General features: G+C 44.1%; 1 protein-coding gene and 1 long non-coding RNA gene across 2 annotated transcripts; both read right to left on the minus strand.

Moving 5' to 3' along the window:
- Positions 1-7,335: 7,335 nt before the first annotated feature.
- Positions 7,336-9,024, minus strand: LOC143769285 (uncharacterized). The gene is made up of 3 exons (XR_013214324.1): positions 8,553-9,024; positions 8,407-8,478; positions 7,336-7,667 (listed from the first exon to the last, which is right to left on the minus strand). It is a non-coding gene; the product is annotated as an uncharacterized LOC143769285 (long non-coding RNA).
- Positions 9,025-9,977: 953 nt separating this feature from the next.
- On the minus strand, positions 9,978-15,355 carry LOC143769286 (uncharacterized). The gene is made up of 7 exons (XM_077257796.1): positions 15,323-15,355; positions 15,096-15,153; positions 14,875-14,991; positions 14,238-14,414; positions 14,028-14,138; positions 13,527-13,844; positions 9,978-11,860 (listed from the first exon to the last, which is right to left on the minus strand). Exons 2-7 carry the CDS (start codon positions 15,151-15,153, stop codon positions 11,829-11,831), a joined length of 813 nt encoding a protein of 270 aa, XP_077113911.1. The 5' UTR covers positions 15,323-15,355; the 3' UTR covers positions 9,978-11,828.
- Positions 15,356-21,498: the final 6,143 nt, after the last annotated feature.

Raw genomic sequence — 21,498 nt, forward strand, 5'->3', positions numbered from 1 at the left:
AGTCTGCTGGAAAAATGGAGGAACTTTTGGAGCAGATTGTGCTTAGTCAGCAAAGGCTTCAACAAGAGACGCTGGAGTTTCAACATTCCCAGCAAGAGATTTTGCAGCAGCAGCAGCAGGAGACACTGCAGAGGGAGCTAGCAGAGCTTCAACGATATAAAGTGGAGACCTCTAATGTGAGGGGTGAACAGCAGAGTCCTGAAGAGACCCCAAAGGTAAGGAGTGATCATTGGGTGTACCAGTGGTCCTATGTAGAGACTCGTTCTTCCAGGTCTCAAGCAAGTGACTTGTTGCAATTGGTGGAGGAGTGGCTCCAGCCTGAGTTCTGTTCTCCGTATGAGATGATGGAGAGAATCGTGTCTGATCGGATGGTGAGGGCTCTGCTGGCTGCCATGCAGCTTTGGGTCAGGCTGAGGGACCTAGGCCACCTGGAACTGCTGATAGAATTGATTGAGCGGTATAAGTCCACTCAGGACATTGCAACAGAGCCCGGGCATGGGGCTAGTAACTGTTCGGTAACATCTAAGCCCATAGACTGTAGGAACACTGGTCAGGAGTCTATGTGTGCCCAGCCTGTCTGTATCACCACTATGGGCACAGCTGGTGGCAAACCAGAACTGTGCCAGGTACTTGTGAATGGGTGCCGAACAGAGGCTCTCCTGGACACGGGGAGTAAAGTGACTCTGGTCCATCGTTCCCTTGTTGCTGGGGACAGCACCAACGGACAGAAAGTGGAGGTGATGGGTATCCATGAGGAAATCCGGGAGTACCCGACCGCGGAGGTCAATGTTTCTACATCATGCAGAGACACGAGATATGTGGTGGGAGTGGCAAAGACCCTTCCCTATGGGAATGTGTTGGGAAGAGATTTTCCCCTGTTTTGGTCCCTGTGGGAGACCAGGGTAAACCCTCTCATGGAAAACGTTATACCGGGTGCAGAACCCAAAGATATTGAAATACCTGCCATAGGGGTCACCAACTTAGGGACAGAGTGTAATCCCGATAGGCTCCCCCTAGAGATAGCAGCAGGAAAAGCTAAAGATGTTGTTTCGGGCGTAGAACCCGAAGATCCTAAGATGTATGCCACAGGGGTCGCCAATTTAGGATTAGAGTGTAATCCCGATAGGCTCCCTCTAGAGGTTGTGTCAGTAGAGCTTGTGGGGACCCCATTGAACCCTGAGCTGGAGGTGTTCCCTGGTAAGGTTGGGACAGCTCAGATCCAGGGTCCCTTTCGGAGAAGCAGATATAAAAGACACAGGTATGAGAAGAGCCAAGAGTGTATGATCGCAGAGGCGACTGGGGACGTGCGCACGAGGAACCCTCTGGCACGGGTCAAGGATGGGGCCGGGGGTCAGTGTAAATTAGAGAGGGCGCTGTATGTGCTCTGCAGAATGTGCATGGAAGCGTAGTGAGGCCATGAGGGCGTTCTACAGACACAGGTGTGGCTGTAATTAGTATGGTGAAGCAGTGACTGATTTAAAAGCCCTGTAGTAGTGGGGGAGGTGTGTCAGTGTGTTCTTGGAAGCAGACAGGGCAGTTGTCTGCAGAGCTGTCTCTGTGTGGAGCAGCACAGAGGCTAATGGAACCAGAGAGACTGACACCCTGCATCTTGGGCTGTCTTATGTGTACCTGGCTGCACTCCAGAGTATAAAGAGTGCAGTGCGCTGAGTGAGTACAGACTTGTTACCGGCGTGCGGTCACCCAGGGAAACTGGACAAAGGGAATTTCGGCCTGTGTATTGACTGCGTCATATAGCCATGCATTATTAATGGACTGTATGAAGAAGCCGTATACTATATTGACTGTGTGAAGTAACACAATAAAAGAACATTTTGTTTGAACTTGTTTGGGTCACTGCCGTTTCACTGTGTATGGTCATACCGCTGCATCACAGTGTACAAGTGAGCTGAAATAGAAGAACAAATTTGCACTTTGCCCATTTAGTGGTTGCACGTTACCCAACTTTGTTAGTGCACTTTGCGCAGCTGTAGAAAAGTGTGTACAGCAGACAAGGCTTACAAGTGAGCTGAAATAGAGGAACAGATTGCACTTTGCCCATTCAATGATTGCACTTTACCCAACTTAGTACAGTCACTTTGCCCAGCTGTAGAAAAAGGTGTACAACAAGACAAGACAAGGGTTAATAACAACTTGGATGTCGTTCCTGTATCTGGGAAGAAAGATTATATTATGATACCTGCAATGAAGAAATGGATAAGATTTACCCAAAACAAGAGAGATAACTAAGCAATGCTATAGGTGTGTTATAATAGACAACAGTCCTATTAAATAGAGTCTTAATTAAAAGGTTTAGAATCCTTTATGTTGCGGGCCCCCTTGGGGTCAGAGATGATAATACTTGTGAAGTCAGTTGTAGAACATGCATGTATTTCCTGCAGTTTGTACAACAAGAAGCTGCCCCGGCCGGTGGCAGAGCTTCTGCTAAAATGCCGATGCGGCACGCATTAGTCAGATTAACCGGGTCGGAAATCTGCTGTCTGCGTGTTTTACCTTGCGTTGAGCTTGTGTGGTGATGAGAGCCACTGGTTCGTCTTTCGCGATGCAGGAGGCAGATGTGTCCGGCGGTCTGTCGTAGATCCTAGTCCCAGAGAACGGTCACTCCCTCCTCGTGGTGAGCGGTGAGTGGAGCAGGACCAGGTGTGACATAGAGGATCATGTGGGACCGCGAGGTCTAGGCTGAATGTCGACAGGTACGGATAGCAAAAAAAAAACAAGAATATCCAGCGCGTTTCGGAAAGAACGCTTTCCTTCATCAGGGATGCATTAAGGGTCCTTTTATGAGTACAGTTATGATCAGCTGATTTTTAGAGGAAGCCAAATAATTTAATCTCGCTGTTAAGTCCTTTCGGGATCAGAGTGTCAAATCCACTTGCTTTCCACCCGGGACATTACAGCAATATAGTTCCCCTTTCTCCATGGTGGTGGTACTTTTTCAGATCATATGATTTCCATGGATTGTGATTCACTATTGTGGTATTCCACAAAATGTTGGAAGAGTGAGTGGCCGAGAAATGTTTTTTAAATTCCGCATGTGCTCACTTATTCTAACCTTAAATGGGCATTTGGTGCGACCCACATACAGTTTGTTGCATGGACATTTGATAACATATATAACCCCCTCTGATGAGCAAGTAATAAAATGCTTAATTACTAGTGATGAGCGAATATACTCGTTACTCGAGATTTCCCGAGCACCCTCGGGTGTCCGAGTATTTTTTAGTGCTCGGATATTTAGTTTTCATTGCCTCAGCTGAATGATTTACAGCTATTAGCCAGGCTGAGTACATGTGCGGGTTGCCTGGTTGCTAGGGAATCCCCACCTGTAATCAAGCAGGCTAGTAGCTGTAAATCATCCAGCTGCAGCGAAAAAAACTAAATCTCCGAGCACTAAAAAATACTCGGAGGACACCCGAGCGAAACATCCTATAACCAAGTCTTCTATACACACTTTCACTTTTAATAAGCCTACGGATGCCAACAGTTTTATTCCCACTGATAGCTGCCATCTACTCAACTGGCTATGTACCAAAGAGTCATTTACATATAGTTACAAAATAGTGCAGTTACATTCAGCACTCCTTTTAGTCTTCAGTACAATTGCTTTAAATGGATCATTAATAAATATATTCCCATCCTTTACCAAGATGATATTTTTAAGCAGAACCTGTCAAAAGGATATAGGTGTATTGCAAAGAAAGGAAAATCACTGGGAGGTCACTTATCACCAAGTTTGTTTCAGACTAATTCAACCACCAGCAGTACCACGTGGTTATCTTTAAAAGGTTAAATGTGCAGGAACCAAGTGCAATATGTGCAAACATGCAATAAAAACACACCTAATTAATAAAAACACGGGTATTACATACCTGGTAATGTGTTTTTTCATGAGACATGACGGCACCATGAGAGAGGGGATTCGCCCATCAAGGACAGGAAACCTTCAAGATAAAAGGGGCGGCTCCTCTCTCCACATCAGTTGTTTTACAGAGTACGAGAGGAACTCCGCTGGTTAGTGTACACATAAATAATACATCCTATACGGTTTTATTCACCGACACCCGAGGTAGTGTATAATACAAATAATGCTAATAATGCACCCAACTAATGACGTGATCAAAAAGGGTGGGAATATAAGGGTGCGGTCATGTCTCATGAAAAAACACATTACCAGGTATGTAATACCCGTGTTTTTTCATCATACATGATGGCACCACGAGAGAGTTACAGAGATTTGTATTCTCTTTTAGGGAGGGATCACTGCTTGTAACACTCTTCTCCCAAATGTGAGATCAGAGGTAGCAGATAGGTCTAGTCTATAGTGTTTAAAAAATGTAGACGGAGAGGACCAAGTGGCCGCCTTACAGATTTGGTCGATGGTAGCATCTGCTCTCTCCGCCCACGATGTCGCCATGGCCCTCGTGGAATGGGCTTTCAGACCCTGTGGAACAACCCTGCCTGCACTACTATACGCAACTAGAATAATGGCCTTTCTCACCCATCCAGCAATAGTTTGTTTTGAGGCTTTAAGGCCCTTCCTTGACCCCTGGAACGAAACAAATAAAGCCCTCTGTTTCCTCCAGGATTTTGTCATCTCTAAATACTGTAGGATACATCTCCTGACATCTAGGCAATGGAGTCTCTCCTCTTTCTTGTTACTAGGATTGGGACAGAAAGAGGGTAGGGTTATATCCTGAGCCCTATGGAACCTCGATACCACTTTGGGGAGATATGCCGGATCTAATTTTAATACAACCCTATCTTCCATAATTTGTGTGTAAGGGGGGGTCAGCTGACAATGCATGTAAATCCCCAACCCTACGGGCCGGTGTAAGGGCCACTAACAAAACTGTCTTTAATGTTAGTGCTTTATCTGAAGTTGTATTTAACGGCTCAAAGGGGCTTTCTGTTAAAGCTGTCAACACTAAATTTAGATCCCATGGTGGAGGAGTAGGGGATGGAACAGAGTCAGCTCTACTACAGGCTTGGTAAACCTCATCACCCATCTATTGCTTGCCAGGTCACATTTGAATAAGGCTGCTAAAGCTGAAATGTGTACTTTGAGGGTACTAACAGCTAATCCCAGATCTAAGCCATTTTGCAGGAACTCCAGTATTGCCACTATCGGGACCTCCCCTTCCCGTATCGGCCCTGAGCTGGACAGGAATTTCTTCCATATTCTCCCATAGATCTTGGTCGTTACTGGTTTTCTGCTACTAAGCAAGGTGGATATTAAACCAGCTGAGAACCCTTCTTTCTCTAATAATGACCATTCAAATGCCAGGCTGTCAAATGCAGCCCGGAATTCTGCGGGTGGTTGAAAGGACCCTGTGTTAGAAGGTCCTGGTCTTCCGGGAGAACCCACGGGTCTGTCACTGACATTACTCTCAGCCAGTAAAACCATGGTCTTTTCGGCCAGAAGGGAGGTATTACAATTACCCTGGCCTTGTCCTCCCTGATCTTCTTCAGAACTGCTGGGATTAGACATATCGGTGGGAAGGCATACAGGAGTCCTGACGTCCATTCTATGCTGAAGGCGTCTACTGCCAACGGCCTGTCTGCTGGGTTCAGGGAGTAGAACTTTTGAACTTTTTTGTTGGCTTTCGAGGAAAAGAGGTCTACACTGGGTCTTCCCTACATGTGTACTATCCGTTGAAAAATTGACTTTTTCAGGGACCATTCCCCTTGCCTTAAGTGGTTCCTGCTTAGAATGTCTGCCTTTATATTGTCCACACCTCGAATATGCAGGGCCGATAATGAAATGAAATACCTTTCGGCTTGAGTCATGAGTCTCTTGGTTATGTGCATCAGTGACCGAGAACGGTTGCCTCCCTGGTGGTTCACGTATGCGACCGCTGTTCGGTTGTCTGATAGGACTCTCACATGATGCCCAGTCAAGTGTGGAAGTAACCTCTTTAGAGCTTTTTCGATCGCTAGGAGTTCCCACTCGTTTGAGGAAAGATTTTTCTCCTCTTGAGCCCAGGGGTCTTGGACCCATAGTGTGTCTGAGTGAGCTCCCCATCCCCATGGACTGGCGTCGGTTGTGATTACTTTGGAGGCTGTGTATGTCCAGGGAACTCCTCTCGGAGATGACTATCTGTAACCACCACCTGAGCGATTGGAGTACAGAGAGTGAGAGAATGAGCTTCTGCTCTAGCTGCCCCTGAAGTTCCAGGTCGTTCTGTAGCACACACCATTGCAGTTCTCTTGCATGGAACTGGGCCCATTTTACTGCTGGTATGCAGGAGGTTAGGGACCCTAACATCGACATGGCTCTTCTTAAAGTCATCTCTGGTTTTTTAATGTGGTCATAATCATTTGTTTGATCTTTTCCTCTTTTTCCTCTGGGAGGTGACACTCCTGCGCCACGGAGTCTACCGTTATCCCTAGGAAATTCTGGACCATTGCTGGTTCTAGTTTGGATTTTTTTGAGGTTCAGTTGCCATCCTAGTGTCTGTAGAGTGTCCATCACTATTCTGACCTGCTCCTGACAGTGAGAAAAGTTTTTCCCCACTATCAGGAAGTCGTCTAAAGGTACCGTCACACTCAGCGACGCTGCGGTGATATAGACAACGAGCCGACCTAAACTAGATCGCTGGAGCATCGCTGTTTAGGTCGCTGTAGAGACGTCAAACACAGCAACTCCAGAACGATGCAGGATCGATCCAGTGACGTAACTGTGACTCACTTCTCGTTCTCGCTGGTTGATAGCTCCATGTCAAACAGCCGGAGTGTACCGACCCGACACACATCTAGGGGCGTTGCAGCGTAGCCAGATAGGCATTTTTCTCCACAGGGAGACACCCAGGATGTGACGTCCCAGAATATAAACCGCGACTCTACAGCGATTCAGTCTTTCCATATTTTTTGCGAGCTGCGTCTTCACGTTCTGCCTTTCCAGCGTCCTGTCCAGAACGACCCTCCGCCAGCTACGATCCTCTTCTCCCGGGAGCGTCCTGTCCGGAAACGCCATACTCAGTATACTGCAGGCGTCTTCATCGGATCTTTTCTTGCTCATCAACGGTATGAAATATCTTTGAGTTGTTGTTTGTTTCTTCTGTGTATAGTTATGGCTATGCAGTAATACTTATCTATGTACTTGGTAAAATGATGTATAAAACATCTCTGGCAGCCATCTTGTGCATCTGGCAAATGGACGCACAAGATGGAGGCACTTTAGGAGGCGGTTAGCAAACACTTTTGCGCTGGCAGCCATTTCTGCGTAAAATATACGGAAAGGTAAACCAACTCTTTTGCGCTGACAGCCATATTGTGCGCAGACTATATGGAAAGGTAAACCAACTCTTTTGTGTCTGCCTTGGCTTGGCTGGCCCTGGCCTGCTCCGCTAGTTAATTATATCAGCACACAACATAACCGTAATATAATAACACATTTATTACAAAAAAGATGAAAAAAATAAACAAAACTTCCATGAAATAACCAATAAAATAAAAGTTCTAAGAAGTATAAAATGAAATAAAATGGAAAAAAAATCAAAACCTCCCACGGCGGTGGGCCAACAGATGGCATAGCGTGCGTCCCTGGAGCTTGACCTGCTGTGCAAGCTCTGTCGCGGCCTCCAGCAGGCGCGCTGACGTTTTCTCCAGGCGCTTCTGCCTGGACAGCAGCTCTTTCGCGGTGGGCGTTTCTGTGGATAGAAGAGGTAGCAGTAAGGGTATGTAGACACATGGCATATTTGCAGCGTTTTCTAAGCTCCGTGTAGCATCCGCAACTGCTGTACCTCATTTCTATGCGTTTTTGGCCGGGCCATAGGACTCCATGTTATAAAATCAGTTGCGTAAACGGTGCTAAAATTGACATGCTGCGTATGCAAAATACGCAGCGTATTTTCGTACGCAGTGTGTGAACTATATTTTTGTCCTGCAAACAGAACGGATGGAGATTACGCTGCAAATACGGCATGTGTGAACATACCCTGAGATTTACTACACACTCAACTTGGTCCTGTCACAGAGGGCAACAATGTTGGGGTCCCGTCACACACAGCGAGATCGCTGCAGATCTCGCTGCAAAGTGTGACGTCGCGACCCCGTGATGTCACTGCCGCGTGGTCGGCTTGTATGGCCGCGCCGCAGCGCCGCTCCTGCGATGCGGGGAAGACGCCGGCAGCGATGCGCTCACTGTCGTCTTCCCCGCATTGCTGACTGTGATGGGGGCTATAGGCTATGTACGGTACAACCTTTCTTCAGCGGGCAGTGACGGCGCAGCAGGGGGCGCCGTCGCTGCTCGCTGTCACACACAGAGCGAGATAATCACTAAGCAGCGAGATTGGCTGCGATCTCGCTGTGTGTGAAGCCACCCTTTTTTTTTCTCGCTGTCAAATGTGACATCCCACCGATAACCCCTCCCACTGTCTGTCTACTTACGGAGAAGGGACGCCGGTTGCTCATCCCCGGAAGAGCTGCTGACCTCCCAACCCCTTGCTTGTGCCGCACCGACTAAGGAGGCAAATACATATCTGGTTAACAATTGAACACGCTGTGGGGAACCGCTCGCAGTTTTGGTCACTTACCAATTGATCCACTGCTCGCCTCTGGGGAGAACACCGCTGACCCGGGGGAAGAAGGCAAGTGGCGGAAGGGAGGTGTCGCGGATGGTGGAGGGGTGCTACCGCGCCTGGTCCTAACTGCATCTGTAATGTATACAATATTTCAGCTCCCCTCTAATGTCCCGTATGCAGTAATAAAATCGCAATGAATGATGGTTAACATACGTGACGGCCCGGGCTGTGGGATGCCGCTGGTGGCGGATGATGGGCCCTCTGTGCCAGTGCTGGCAGATGACGACCCCTGTTCCCGGCACCGTCTCTCTACACAAAAATTAAAGAACCGCAATGTTTAGACACCAAAAGTACAGGGCTCCAGACAAAAAAAAAATACCTAGGCGCTATTGGCGGCAAAAGTTAGGAACCAAATGAAATTTTTAGTCGCCAAATGTACGTACATATATTGCAAATAGAGATCACTCTTCCCAGTGATGCTATACTCTGCATTGTCTGGGGCTCTGGTGTTCAATGCTATGTGTGGCCTGAGACTCGTAGTATTGCATTACTAGGAAGCGCCTCCCGGCAGCGCGCATCTCCTGATTCCCCCCCTCCCGGCAGCGCGCGCAGGGTTGCCAACCTCCTCCTAAATGATTTCTGGACAATCTAGCAAAAAATTGCGGACATCCCAAAAATTTTAAATGTTAGTGGAGATTCTGGAACCCCTGACCTGACCATTTATCACGAGTAGTAGAGCGTCGGGTGGTTTCGTCAAACTCAATTTGACAGGTGGACACGCCCCTATCAAAGTGTATCAAAGTGTGTAACCCCACCCCTCCCCTGTCTGCTGACAGCAGCTGTGTGACTGCTCCCCCTCCCTTTTTGATATAGTTTAATATTATTATCACTGTATTTGATACAGTGTTTATTATCCCAGTAATTGTTTTATATTAGATTAATGTGCTGTATTAAACTTTACTCTTGTTTGATAAGCCGATGATAGGGAGAATGAGCCTGTGTTTCTGCTATCACAGTGTTTAATATTGTTAATACATTGTTTATTATCCCAGTAATTGTTTTATATTAGATTAATGTGCTGTATTAAAGTTTACTCTTATTTGATAAGTTCCCTGTGCTCTCCCTTTTTGATATAGTTTAATTTGTTAATACAGTGAATATTATCCCCGTAATTGTTTTTTATATTAGATGTTTATATCTCATTTATATGTGTTTTATAATGGGCACATTATGTATGTGGCCATATTACAACACCCGCAAGTATGAAGCGCGGTGTTTTATACGTATATAAAAAAGCAAAGACCCAGTATTGTTATTCTCATTTATATGTGATTTATAGTGGGGACATTATGTATGCGGCCATATTACAACACCCGCAAGTATGAAGCGTGGTGTTTTATACGTTTATAAAAAAGCAAAAGACACGGTATTGTAAAAATGTAAAAGATTTTATTGTAAAATAAACACATCTCAAAGACATTTCAATGCTGTAAAATTCTTGCAGAGTATAAAAGCAATCACATTAAATAGTCCAGGGATCATACATCATTACACTTCTTACAAAATAAATAGCATCGTTTGAATATACATCATTACACTTCTTACAAAATAAATAGCATTGTTTGAATATACATCACTACACTTCTTACAAAATAATATGGTGTTACAAGTCATGTACGTCATATTTATCCAGTACATTCTTTACATCGTGAGCCACATGGTTTGTAGCATCGGTAGAGACCTTTTTTTAGGTAGCAGAGTTCCACGTGTGGTACCTAATGACAGGGAATGTAAAGATTGGATTGTACGCGGCATCGGAGCTAGCTTCTGCGGCGTAGATACAGAGTGTGTCTCGCTGCTGGAAATTTTTAATCCATCTAAAAGCTTCCTAGTAGTGGGATTACCAACAACTGTAGATGGTATATTTAGCTCGGCCATAGCCTGCATAAATGAATCCCAACCCGGAGGTAAATTCCGGCCGGTCAGAGCATGACTCTGCGTAGTACTACGTACCAAATCCAGTAAGTTAGACCCCGGTATTACGGATCCTTTGAAAATAAATTCAGCTTTATTATTCCAGTCTGTAACATTTTTATTCTGTAGTAACCTGTTTAGTAAAAACTCAGCATTCTTTTTATATCTTTGGCTTATGTGGCTGACAATTTCAGCGATCTCTTGATTTTTATCAGAGTCGGTATTTGACAATTGTTGCTGACCAGGATCAGGAGTGCTAACGAGATTTAAAGCCGTTACTTCTTTTGAGCTTTGCCGCGTATGCGCCAATTATCGTTGTAGCACGGTGCTATACATTTTAATTTTCACATCATCGGGAATGTCACGACGTTGTAAAATGTTGCTAATTTCGCCATCAAGGCGATGAATAACGCTGTCGCGTATGTTAACTATAGCAGCTGGTCTTAGTTTGTCTAGCTCCTGTTTGGGGACTAGATACATTTTCTCTGTATGCTCCATTATCTTCCTGCGAGTAGACTTGTTATTATAGGGATTGCAAAAGCTAAAAGAGGTCCGATAAACCCGCCAGCCTGCTTTAGTAGCCGCTTCTTTTTCTTTATGGGTTGAGATCTGTCGCTCAGGGTTCTTATAGCTTTACGCCACTTCTTTAATATGCCTTTTTGATGCTCTTTCAGCGGAATCCTGCCTTTTAAGATGTTTAAAGCAATCTCGCCTATGGCTGTAATTAAATCATTGCTCGCATTGCGCAAAATAGACTTTCGGACCGCTGGGGTTGCTTTCACCAGAGTTTTTAAGAGAGCCCAGTTACGCCGGAGTCTCTCAGACATCTTTACATCACAACGCACACAGCGTAGAATGTCTGATACCTGGGTAAAATTCACTTTTTAGAAGCATTTTTCTTTTGAACATAGACAGCAGGCAACGCTGGTGGAAACAATCCGGTCCTTAAGCGAAGTTCCTCAGGGGTATTAGCTCTCAAATCTACAAGCAAATACCCATAAGGTTCCCACGTGGCATCCTCAAAAGCTTCTAGGAAAAAACGTGTTTTTCTGGGATACATCTGCCGAGCTAGAGTTAAAATTTGTAATTTATCTCGGGGGTTATTAAAAAGCACCATGTATTTTGTGTTTAAATTTATCGTACGGCTTTTCTTGCCCTGACAAAATATGTTTTGTACCAGGTAGAAAATGCTGAGATTTCTGTGGTGCACATACTTGGTAAAGGCTTTTTCTATCTCACAATTTTCACTAGCACTCTCCATGAGATCATCAACAATAGCCAAATTCACCTTCTCCGGCGGGAATAATTCGTCATCTACGAATGTATTCGGCAGACCCTCCACAAATCTGGCATGGGGAAAAGAGAGAGAGATTTCATCATATAGTTTCTGCCAACACGAATAAAACCAAACAATATTATCAGGTTTCTGAGAAAAATTAGTTTCAATATTATACAGCAGCTGTTTTACAAAATAGCTCTTTCCAGAATTAGACGGCCCTGCTAGAATGCATGAGAATGGGTGTTGCAGGCGTGTATCCATCACCACAATACTCTGCTAATACCCAAAATGCAGGGCGGTGAAACCGTCAATTAGTCGTCGCTTTGTATAAACGCACTTTTGTGTTTTGCGTAACGGCCCCGTTTCAATCTCCCAGTACTTTTTATTTCTTACAATGGACGGCTGTTGTACGACAATACGTTTCTATGTATCTGTGTCAGAATTGCTCGGGTAGTCCAGAACTAGATCTTTTAGACTGTTGAAATTAATAGATTGAGAGTTACCAACATTTAGTGTTATCCCCTCAACTTTTAAGACAGTTTTACCGGTGTTGAGTTTGTACCCGCAAGTTTTGGGGCCCGCGGATACAAATTCTGTGATGTGTGTACCATCGGGTATTTCACTGGTCAGCTCCCCCAGGTAATCGCCTAAAGGCGGCTGCCACTCACCATCCCTCTGTACAAAAATAACTGAATCTGTGTCGTGATAAAGGCACCTCTCCTGCAGCCGGTCCAGCAGCGAATAGAGCTCTAATCGAGCATACGCGGTTGTAAAACACGCTATAAAAATGTTTGTGTTCTTGTAGTGTTAAAATCATACAGTCACCGGCTCTTTTGTTTAATGAACCGACTGGCCGCTATAGATTTCATGCTCCCTTTTTACAACACCGCTATTTTTAATGATGGTGACGACTAGCTTTAACGAATTGGATGCTAGAAATTCAACATTACTTTGAAGTGTGTGGGCAACGTCGTTTAAAAAAGATTCAGAATTAAAATCTTCACGGGTTTGTTTTGTAGCGAAAATAGGGTCTAAAGTATCGCCACCTTCAAGCCTTAACTGTACAAAGTCGTCAGGTTCAATGTCCCTGATGATTCTATCCAGTAATGACTGAATGCCGTCATGAACAATATTCACGGCCTCTACAAATGATTGTACAAGCTCCAGATTTACAAATCTAAAATGATAGGTGTGTAAAACTGTAGTTGAATCATGTAATAGCCTCTGGGGATATTGTGTGGTTATAGCGCTGTAAACTGTCTCTCGCCCACTTCTAGCTGCTTGCGGCCTTCTGGATTTTTTCAAACCATGCCCAACCAAGCTTAGTCAGGCGGGTTTAGATTTATTTAGATTCATAGGTGGTGTATGTACACAGGCATGATTTAGATTAAAATCATATAGCTCGGCGATAATGTCAGGTGTTGGACATGCATTTATCAGCCTTTCATACGTGTCACAGAAAGATTTTAGTTTGATCTGTGCGAGTTTGGTATGAGTATACTGAGCAGACATGCCAATAAACATTTTGACATGTTCATCATCCCACACAGGGCTCCCTGTGTAAGACGTTTGTTCAGCAACTTTCTGTTTTTTACTTACACGACGTCGTGATACTGAACGCTTCTTTAGAGGTAATAAATTGACAAAATCGGTAGAAGATCCTGCATGAACAGTATCTGCAGGTTGTACAGTTTGACACACACATATATTACCACGGTTATTACCCTTCTTACCAGCGACGAGCTGCGTAATTTCTCTGTTTTCAGGAGTAACTTGTGGGCTGCTGAGTATGCTATTGGCTTCCTGAGTTATGAAGGGACTAACGCTCTGCGACGCAGATCTCTCTCTTGAAACATTCTTATATTTTTGATGTGGAATCTTGGGGCTTGGATTCCCGGGGTGTTTGGGTGCCGCGTAGCTTTCCTCTCGATCCACAACACAGATGGGCGAAAGAGGTGGTGTTCTCACGGCCGCATTAGCTCTTTGTGGTTGATTCCGTGCAGATCCGTAATTACGCCGCTGCAGAACTCGTGGTTGAAGATCCGGCGTATCTAAAAGAAAAGATGCAAGCGTCTGTTACCCGCAAAACCGGTGTAAAATTGGAAAAGCTACACGCCGGGTGTTATCCATAACCCTGCGTAATATTTGAAAAGTTAACTGTGACAGTTACCCATGAAATCGTTGTAACAATACTTGCATAAAACCGGTAGAGAGCAGACCAGATATACACTTACAAGTATGGCGCGGGAATTGTACATCCGCAGCTCCTGGTTTAATGGGCATCACATTGCTCGAACTCATTGAGACGGGGATATTCTCTTTTTCAAATTGAATTTTTCTGGCAACTAGTTTAGCATATGTGAATAAAATACGGCTATTAGTTAACACAGAATTGATTATCTACACAAAAGTGAGAATCGTATGTATTTCAAGTGAAGCGTTACCTTTCCTATTCTTGAGACACCTGCTTAACGAATTTCCACGTCCTTTAGAAGCATCGGGTAGCGGTGAAATTACAGCGTTCTTGTCATCTGTGATCTCGACGTCTGAATCCAGATTTTCACATGCTTGGGGAACACGCCAGTTTTCCGGCATACAGAGCGATGGCTGCGTGTCAGTATCTGTATGAGAAATTGTACATAGCTCGTGTTTACATACAGGGATTAAATCAGCTGATACAGTATAATATAGTTTTACGGCATTACCCTGTTTATGGTGTGTCAGTTTTAATAATAGTATTATATTGATGGATCGCGACATTATTTGTTTTTAATAATTTAAGCATATATTTATTATGACATGATTTGTGTAATACAGTAGTTGATAGCTGTTAATACAGCCTAACTAGCGTATTCAGCGTGTGCTTATTACCTATGTTTTGCATACCAAACATATTTATGCCATACTCGCAAATATAGTTGTTGCGGTATATAAAATGTGTTTGTCTGTGATGTGAAATTAACATAGATAATATATATATATATAGGTTTCTTACACGCGATACAGGAATGATAAATATCTTAGTACCGTGTTACATCGACATTTTTCCCTATCTAAATGCAAAAAGGAGAATCTAATTACCTGTGATAAGGTGAAGAGCAGTCTCATTATCTTCTAACGGCTCCTCGGCTAGGTGTTCAAAGGGTTCATAATTCGGCGTGATGAATTTATTGCGATAATCGGGGGACATACACTCCTCTTAAATAAGAAAGAATGCAAGAATATATAATTAATATAAATTACTTATAATATAATGTCTTAATCAGAATGAACCAATACTCTGTACATTATATTCGGTATACCTAGCTGTGTGCTTGTAAGAAATGGGTTGTATTGATCGCGGGGATATTGGAATTCCATCTTAAATAAAAAGGGGTAAAGTTTCATCTATATCTATACCGCCGATAAATACAGATTTTAACTATGCTGTACATGATGAATTAGCAAAGATTCAGTTTATAACTAGCACAAATATATATGTTACAGACAATGATAATATCAGAGCGCAAATAAATCAGCAAATACTTACATTTAGAATAGGTCAGAGATTAGACTGCGTCTGGCTTCTGCTGGCTGGATGTGTGCTGCAGACAGCTGTATTTATCCTGACTGGCAGGAAGCCAGGCAAGTGTTAACACCCAAAAACACACTCCAGTTACGAACCGTCACATGCCTTCTGTTAATGCCCAGAGCACACACAGGCAAACAATTACTGTCTGTATTAACTCATACATAACATAGTCGGATTAAAACAGGAGATTTTATACAGCTGAATTCTGAAATACGCAGGCTGGTGTTCATCGAGACACAATCGTTTTACTCAGTCGCGGTGTCTAACTCCTATGAAATATATTATCTAGGCCTGGAATATTTGGTATAAATACAGTGTTTAATATAAAATTTTATACAACTGAATTTCTGAAAGCAGGAGGCTGCTGATTATCGAGACACATTCATTTATTCAATCATGGCGTCTAATACCTGGGATCACATATTAGAAAAACAATATTTTACGGCTAGCGAGTCCGGATCATTCTATGGAATAGACAAATTATTTAGAGCGACGAGAGACCGCGGAATAAAGAAATCTGACGTGACTGAGTGGCTGGATAGGCAAGACGCTTTTACGTTGCACAAGCCTATTAGAAAACGTTTTTTGACAAATAAAATTTACGTCTCGAATATTGACGCGCAATGGCAGGCGGATCTCGTAAGTTTAATCGACTATTCAAGGGAAAATGATAATGTCAAATACATCCTGACGGTGATTGATACTCTATCGAGATACGCGTGGTGTGTGGCTTTGTCAAACAAAACGGGCGCTAGCGTTGCTAGATCGTTCGAATTAATATTTCAAAATGATAAGCGCATACCGAAGAAATTGCAGACGGATCGCGGCAAAGAATTTATAAATTCGTCAGTCAAGCAACTATGTAATTTACATAATATTCACCACTTTTTTACCAACAACACTGTGAAAGCAGCTATGGTAGAGCGCTTTAATCGCACATTAAAAACTCGTATGTGGCGCTATCTCACGAAGCATAATACCTTTAGGTATATTGATATTTTACCGGATTTGGTGCATAGCTACAATCATACTTATCATTCTACCATACGCTGTACTCCCGCTGAAGTGACAGAGAAAAACGCTATGCAAATCTGGCGCAATATTTACAGTTCTACTATTGCTAATAAACCGATTAAACCGACTTTAAAGGTCGGTGATCATGTCAGGATATCGGCCTATAAAGATACATTCTGTAAGGGGTATGAGAAAACGTACAGCGAAGAGATTTTTTTAATTACCGGCGTCTCCGATAAATTTCATAAACCTCTTTATAAAATTAGTGATTTAGCCGGGGACCCTGTAGAGGTGTCATTTTATAAGGAAGAGCTGCAAAAAATACCTATGGATGAGAATCGCGTCTACAGAGTAGAAAAGATTTTGAGAAAAAAACGTGTCGGGGGTGTAAGTCACTGCCTCGTCAAATGGCTGAGGTACCCCGAAAAATTCAATAGTTGGATCCCGGCTTCGGAGTTGACAGATATATAACCATGGAAGCGCGCTCCTTTTTCGTCACCCTGCCCAGTAATTCGTCAATTAATATCTACCCTGATAACACCATATCGAATTATAACACCATGTTAGCGAGGGCCGTTCATCTTTCAGACGCTTATGAAGTGGCATTAACGGAAATACAGTACCCCCATACGTGGAACACGTTTGAGGCTTTTGAAGGGAACTTCTACGCTGCCAAACACGGCGAACCGTTAGAACATTATCACGTAAAATCAGGATTTTACTCGAACATTCATAAGCTGGTTACCGCGGTCAATGCCCGAATAGAAGCGCTGAATTTATCCGCGCCTGCCTACAGAATACGGTATGATGAGCTACGCCGAGAGGTGATCCTGCCCGACCCGGCCCCTATACAGTTTGCTCTGGGTACTAAGCTAAAATTTATCTTCGGGCTACAGACCGTCGATGACTCCCCCGTTGCTTTAATGCCGTGGAATCGGCGCTTTTACCCCAATTCAAAGGCTGGTTTTTATTCGCTTTTTGTATACACTGATATAATTCAGCACCAACTTGTAGGCGACAGTTACGTTCAGCTGTTACGAACCGTAGAAGTTAGCGGCGATGATAATGATATTGTCACTGTGCGCTACACGCGCCCCGATTACATACCGCTGTGCAAACAGCACTTTGACTCCATAAACATTACAGTCATGTCAGACCAGGCTACGCCGGTTAAATTCAGATACGGCAAGTGTATAGTGCGATTACATTTCAGACCGCGACAGTATTGACACGGTAAAATGGTGTCTCAAAGGGTGTATGGAGATCCCGCTGTTTATGCCCGCTACTATACTGCTCAGTCGGGGCACGGACTAGAGGGATTCCGCGGGAGCGAGTACATGTATGGCTCTGGCCTGGCCGGGATATTTAAAGGCTTATTTCGTCGCGCAGTGCCGCTTTTCAGAAAAGGCTTAGAATTAGTAAAACCGCACATAAAGACGGCGGTCTGGAACATCGCGACGGACGCCGTCACGACCGCCTCAACGGCCCTTATGAAACGGATAAATACACAACCGCAGCAAGACGGATCTGGAATAATTTATGTCGCTAAAAAAGCACAAAAAAGAAAGAGGCGCGCTTGCTCCCCTTTACCACCGATGCTCATGAATAAAACTACCTCCAAGAGACGCCACCGTCGGAAATGAGTAAGACGCTCTGCGGACGACATCTTCTAATCAGTTATCATGGCATTCCTGCATGACGCTTCTGTAGAGTGCGCAAAATCTGAACTGGATATTTTTGACGTACCCCCGACACAAACAAGCATAGAGAAATCTCTATTTGTAGAAGTACAACCAGTTGCGGCTCTGTCAGACAATGGGCCGTTGGAATTTTTCATATCTGGGAGCGGCGATTATTATTATGATCTGAACAACACGTTGCTGTACATAAGCTGTCGCATCGTGAAGCAAGATAATACAGCTATTGCCGATGGTGCCCGGGTGGCTCTCATAAACTATCCTCTAGCCACCCTTTTTAACCAGGTCGATATTACTCTGGGAGATCGACTTATCTCACAATCGGACAATCTCTACAGCTATAGAGTGTACATAGAGACCCTTTTAAATTACAGCTCGCAGACGCTGTCATCACAATTTACAGCCGGTTTGTTCTATAAAGACACTGCGGGCCATCACAATGACCGGAGCTTGGATGGCGCAAATGCGGGGTTTATCAAAAGAGCCGATGCAGCTTCTCGCTCAAAACCCATCGACCTCTTGGGGCCCATCTTTGGGGATATATTTAATCAACCAAAGTTAATATTGAACGGGCTTGACCTTAAGGTTAAGCTAACAAGAAATATGGATGCTTTCTGCCTCATGTCCGCAGAAGCCGAGCCGCTGAAGGTGCAAATCTCACAACCGGCTCTCTACGTGAAAAGAGTGCAGGTGTCTCCGGCTGTCCGAATCGGCCACAGCCAGGCCCTCCAATCCGCAACCGCCAAGTACGCTATTGACCGAACATGTCTGAAAGTGTACAGCATCGCCGCGGGGACATGGATCACGAACCACGAGAACCTCTTCCTAGGCCAGATCCCAAAGACTGTTATATTGGGGTTTGTAGATAATGAGGGGTTCAGTGGGGCTTATGCAAAAAATCCCCTTCAAATCCACCACTACCACATCAACCACGCCGCCTTATATCTGGACGGTCAGCAGATACCCGCGAGGCCTTATAATCCTAATTTTAATGATGGGTTAGCCATCAGAGAGTATATGGCGTTTGCCCATATATCCGGTAAGCAAAAGGCTGATTGTGCCATGGCGATAGATCGTGAAGAATTTATGGATGGATTCACTCTGTTTGCTTTTGATTTATCGCCTGATCAAGAGCCTGGAGGACATTTCTCGCTCAACAGGTAACCTACGTGCTGAAGTCCGCTTTGCGCTAGCGACACCCCACACGATAAATATGATTGTTTTTGCAGTCAACCACACCATTCTGGAAATTAATAATAGGCGAGAGATCTTGTACGATTTTAATTAACGATGGACAGTCTGCAGCTTACAACGATACTGAAGTCCGATAATTATGCAGGCCGCATATTCGCCGGCATGTTTCCGTGTGATTTGCTTCCGGAAGAAAGAGTGACTCAGAGACCCGCGGCATATATCGTGAATACACACCCGGCGAATCAAGCCGGACGCCACTGGGTATTAATCGTACTCTGCGATGATAAGACGGGCATATTTTTTGATAGTTACGGCTTTAGCCCTGAAAATATTATCTTCCCACGCGATTTTGTGACATTCCTGAACAAGAATTGTGACGCGTATTGTTATCAAAGCGCCCAAATCCAAAATCTGTATAGCCATACATGCGGACATTACTGCGTGTATGTATTGCACCATTTAGCGCGGGGATTACCATTCAAGAATGTTTTACAACATTTCACGAGCGATGTACAAAGAAACGATAGAACCGTATCAGATTTTGCTGCAACAACATTTTCAAATTTAACTCATTCTAATCGTGGTTATCAATTTAACCAAAAATACACTTGCTATTGTCAGCTTCGTTGATCTAAATCTCTGACCAAATGTACTTATTCTTCCACGATCTAATAAATTTAATACAAATGTACTTTTTCTTCCTTCAATAAAGATTTAAAAGCTTTCTGTGTTTTGATCATCTGTCTGGGTTCTCAGAAAGGGGGAGGGGGGTCAGGCACACAGCTGCTGACAGCAGCCATGACATGTCATGTGAATCTTGCAGGATTTTCACATAGAAGAGCGAGCTATTCTAAGACACACAATGCCCTGTAAAATGCTATTTGCAGACATGTCTGTCATGTGAAATTCGTGTAAAATGGTTACATTGTGTTTATGTGGGAAGCACGCGTGAGCTATTTTAAGACACACAATGCCCTTATTCTCAAAACAGTTACATATAAGCATCTATTCACATAGACGAGTGAGCTATTTTAAGACACAAATGACATGTCATGTGATTCTTGCAGGATTCCTGAATCTTGTGTAAAATGCTGCTTGCAGACATATCCCAATATCACGGGGCTCTTACATTGTGTATTACTGGGATAATAAACACTGTATTAACAATATTAAACACTGTGATAGCTGTCATGGTTCCCAATGGCAGGGAAACGTCAGGACACATAAATAACGGACGAGCTCTTGGGTGATGGAATCTTGAGCTGACCGTGAGCTAAACCTACCACACAACTAGTAGTGGCCGGGGGGCGTGCCTACGTTTTATCCCTAGACGTCTCTCGCCAGCCGGAGAACTAACTTACCCTAGTAGAGGAAAAAACAGACCTGGCTTACCTCTAGGGAAATTCCCCCAAAAAGGAGACAGAAGACCCCCACATATATTGACGGTGAGTTCAGAGGAAAAGACATACGCAGTATGAAGGTAGGTTCAGCAAAGCGAGGTCCGCTTACTAGATAGTAGAAAGATACAAAAGGGAACTGCACGGTCAGCTGAAAACCCTTTTAAAATACCATCCTGAAATTACTTTAAAACTCATGTGTCAACTCATGACACCGGAGTGGTAATTTCAGCCCACAAGAGCTTCCAGCTACAGAGAAAGACTTAACTGTAAACTGGAACAAAAATGCAAACAAACTTAGGACTAAGAGTCCAACTTAGCTGATCAGTAGTCTAGGACCAGGAACATGCAACAGAAAGGCTCTGGTTACATTGATGGCCGGCAAGGCAATGACTGAAGAGCAGGAATAAATAGGAGCTCCCCACTACTGATGAAAACAGGTGAACTGAGAAAGAAAACACACCTGAGTCACCAGTACCACTAGCCACCACCAGAAGGAGCCCAAAAGCAGATTCACAACAGTACCCCCCCCCTCAAGGAGGGGGCACCGAACCCTCACAAGAACCACCAGGGCGATCCGGATGAGCCCTATGAAAGGCACGAACCAAATCAGAGGCGTGAACATCAGAAGCAGTTACCCAAGAATTATCTTCTTGACCATAACCCTTCCATTTAACCAGATATTGTAGTCTCCGTCTGGAAATACGGGAGTCCAAAATTTTCTCCACAACATACTCCAATTCACCCTCAACCAGCACAGGAGCAGGAGGCTCGGTAGAAGGAACAACCGGCACCTCATACCTCCGCAACAACGACCGATGGAAGACATTAT

The sequence above is a fragment of the Ranitomeya variabilis genome, chromosome 4, assembly GCF_051348905.1.
Source record: "Ranitomeya variabilis isolate aRanVar5 chromosome 4, aRanVar5.hap1, whole genome shotgun sequence".
Taxonomy (NCBI): domain Eukaryota; kingdom Metazoa; phylum Chordata; class Amphibia; order Anura; family Dendrobatidae; genus Ranitomeya; species Ranitomeya variabilis.

Excerpts from the sequence above, each read along its gene's own strand:
- LOC143769286 (XM_077257796.1), bottom strand. The coding sequence starts at position 15,153 with ATGGAATTCCAATATCCCCGCGATCAATACAACCCATTTCTTACAAGC. Across the intron at positions 14,139-14,237 it reads GTGTCTCAAGAATAGGAAAG|TTGCCAGAAAAATTCAATTT; the intron begins GTAACGCTTCAC and ends ATGCTAAACTAG. Across the intron at positions 11,861-13,526 it reads AATTACGCAGCTCGTCGCTG|ATTTGTGGAGGGTCTGCCGA; the intron begins GTAAGAAGGGTA and ends TCCCCATGCCAG.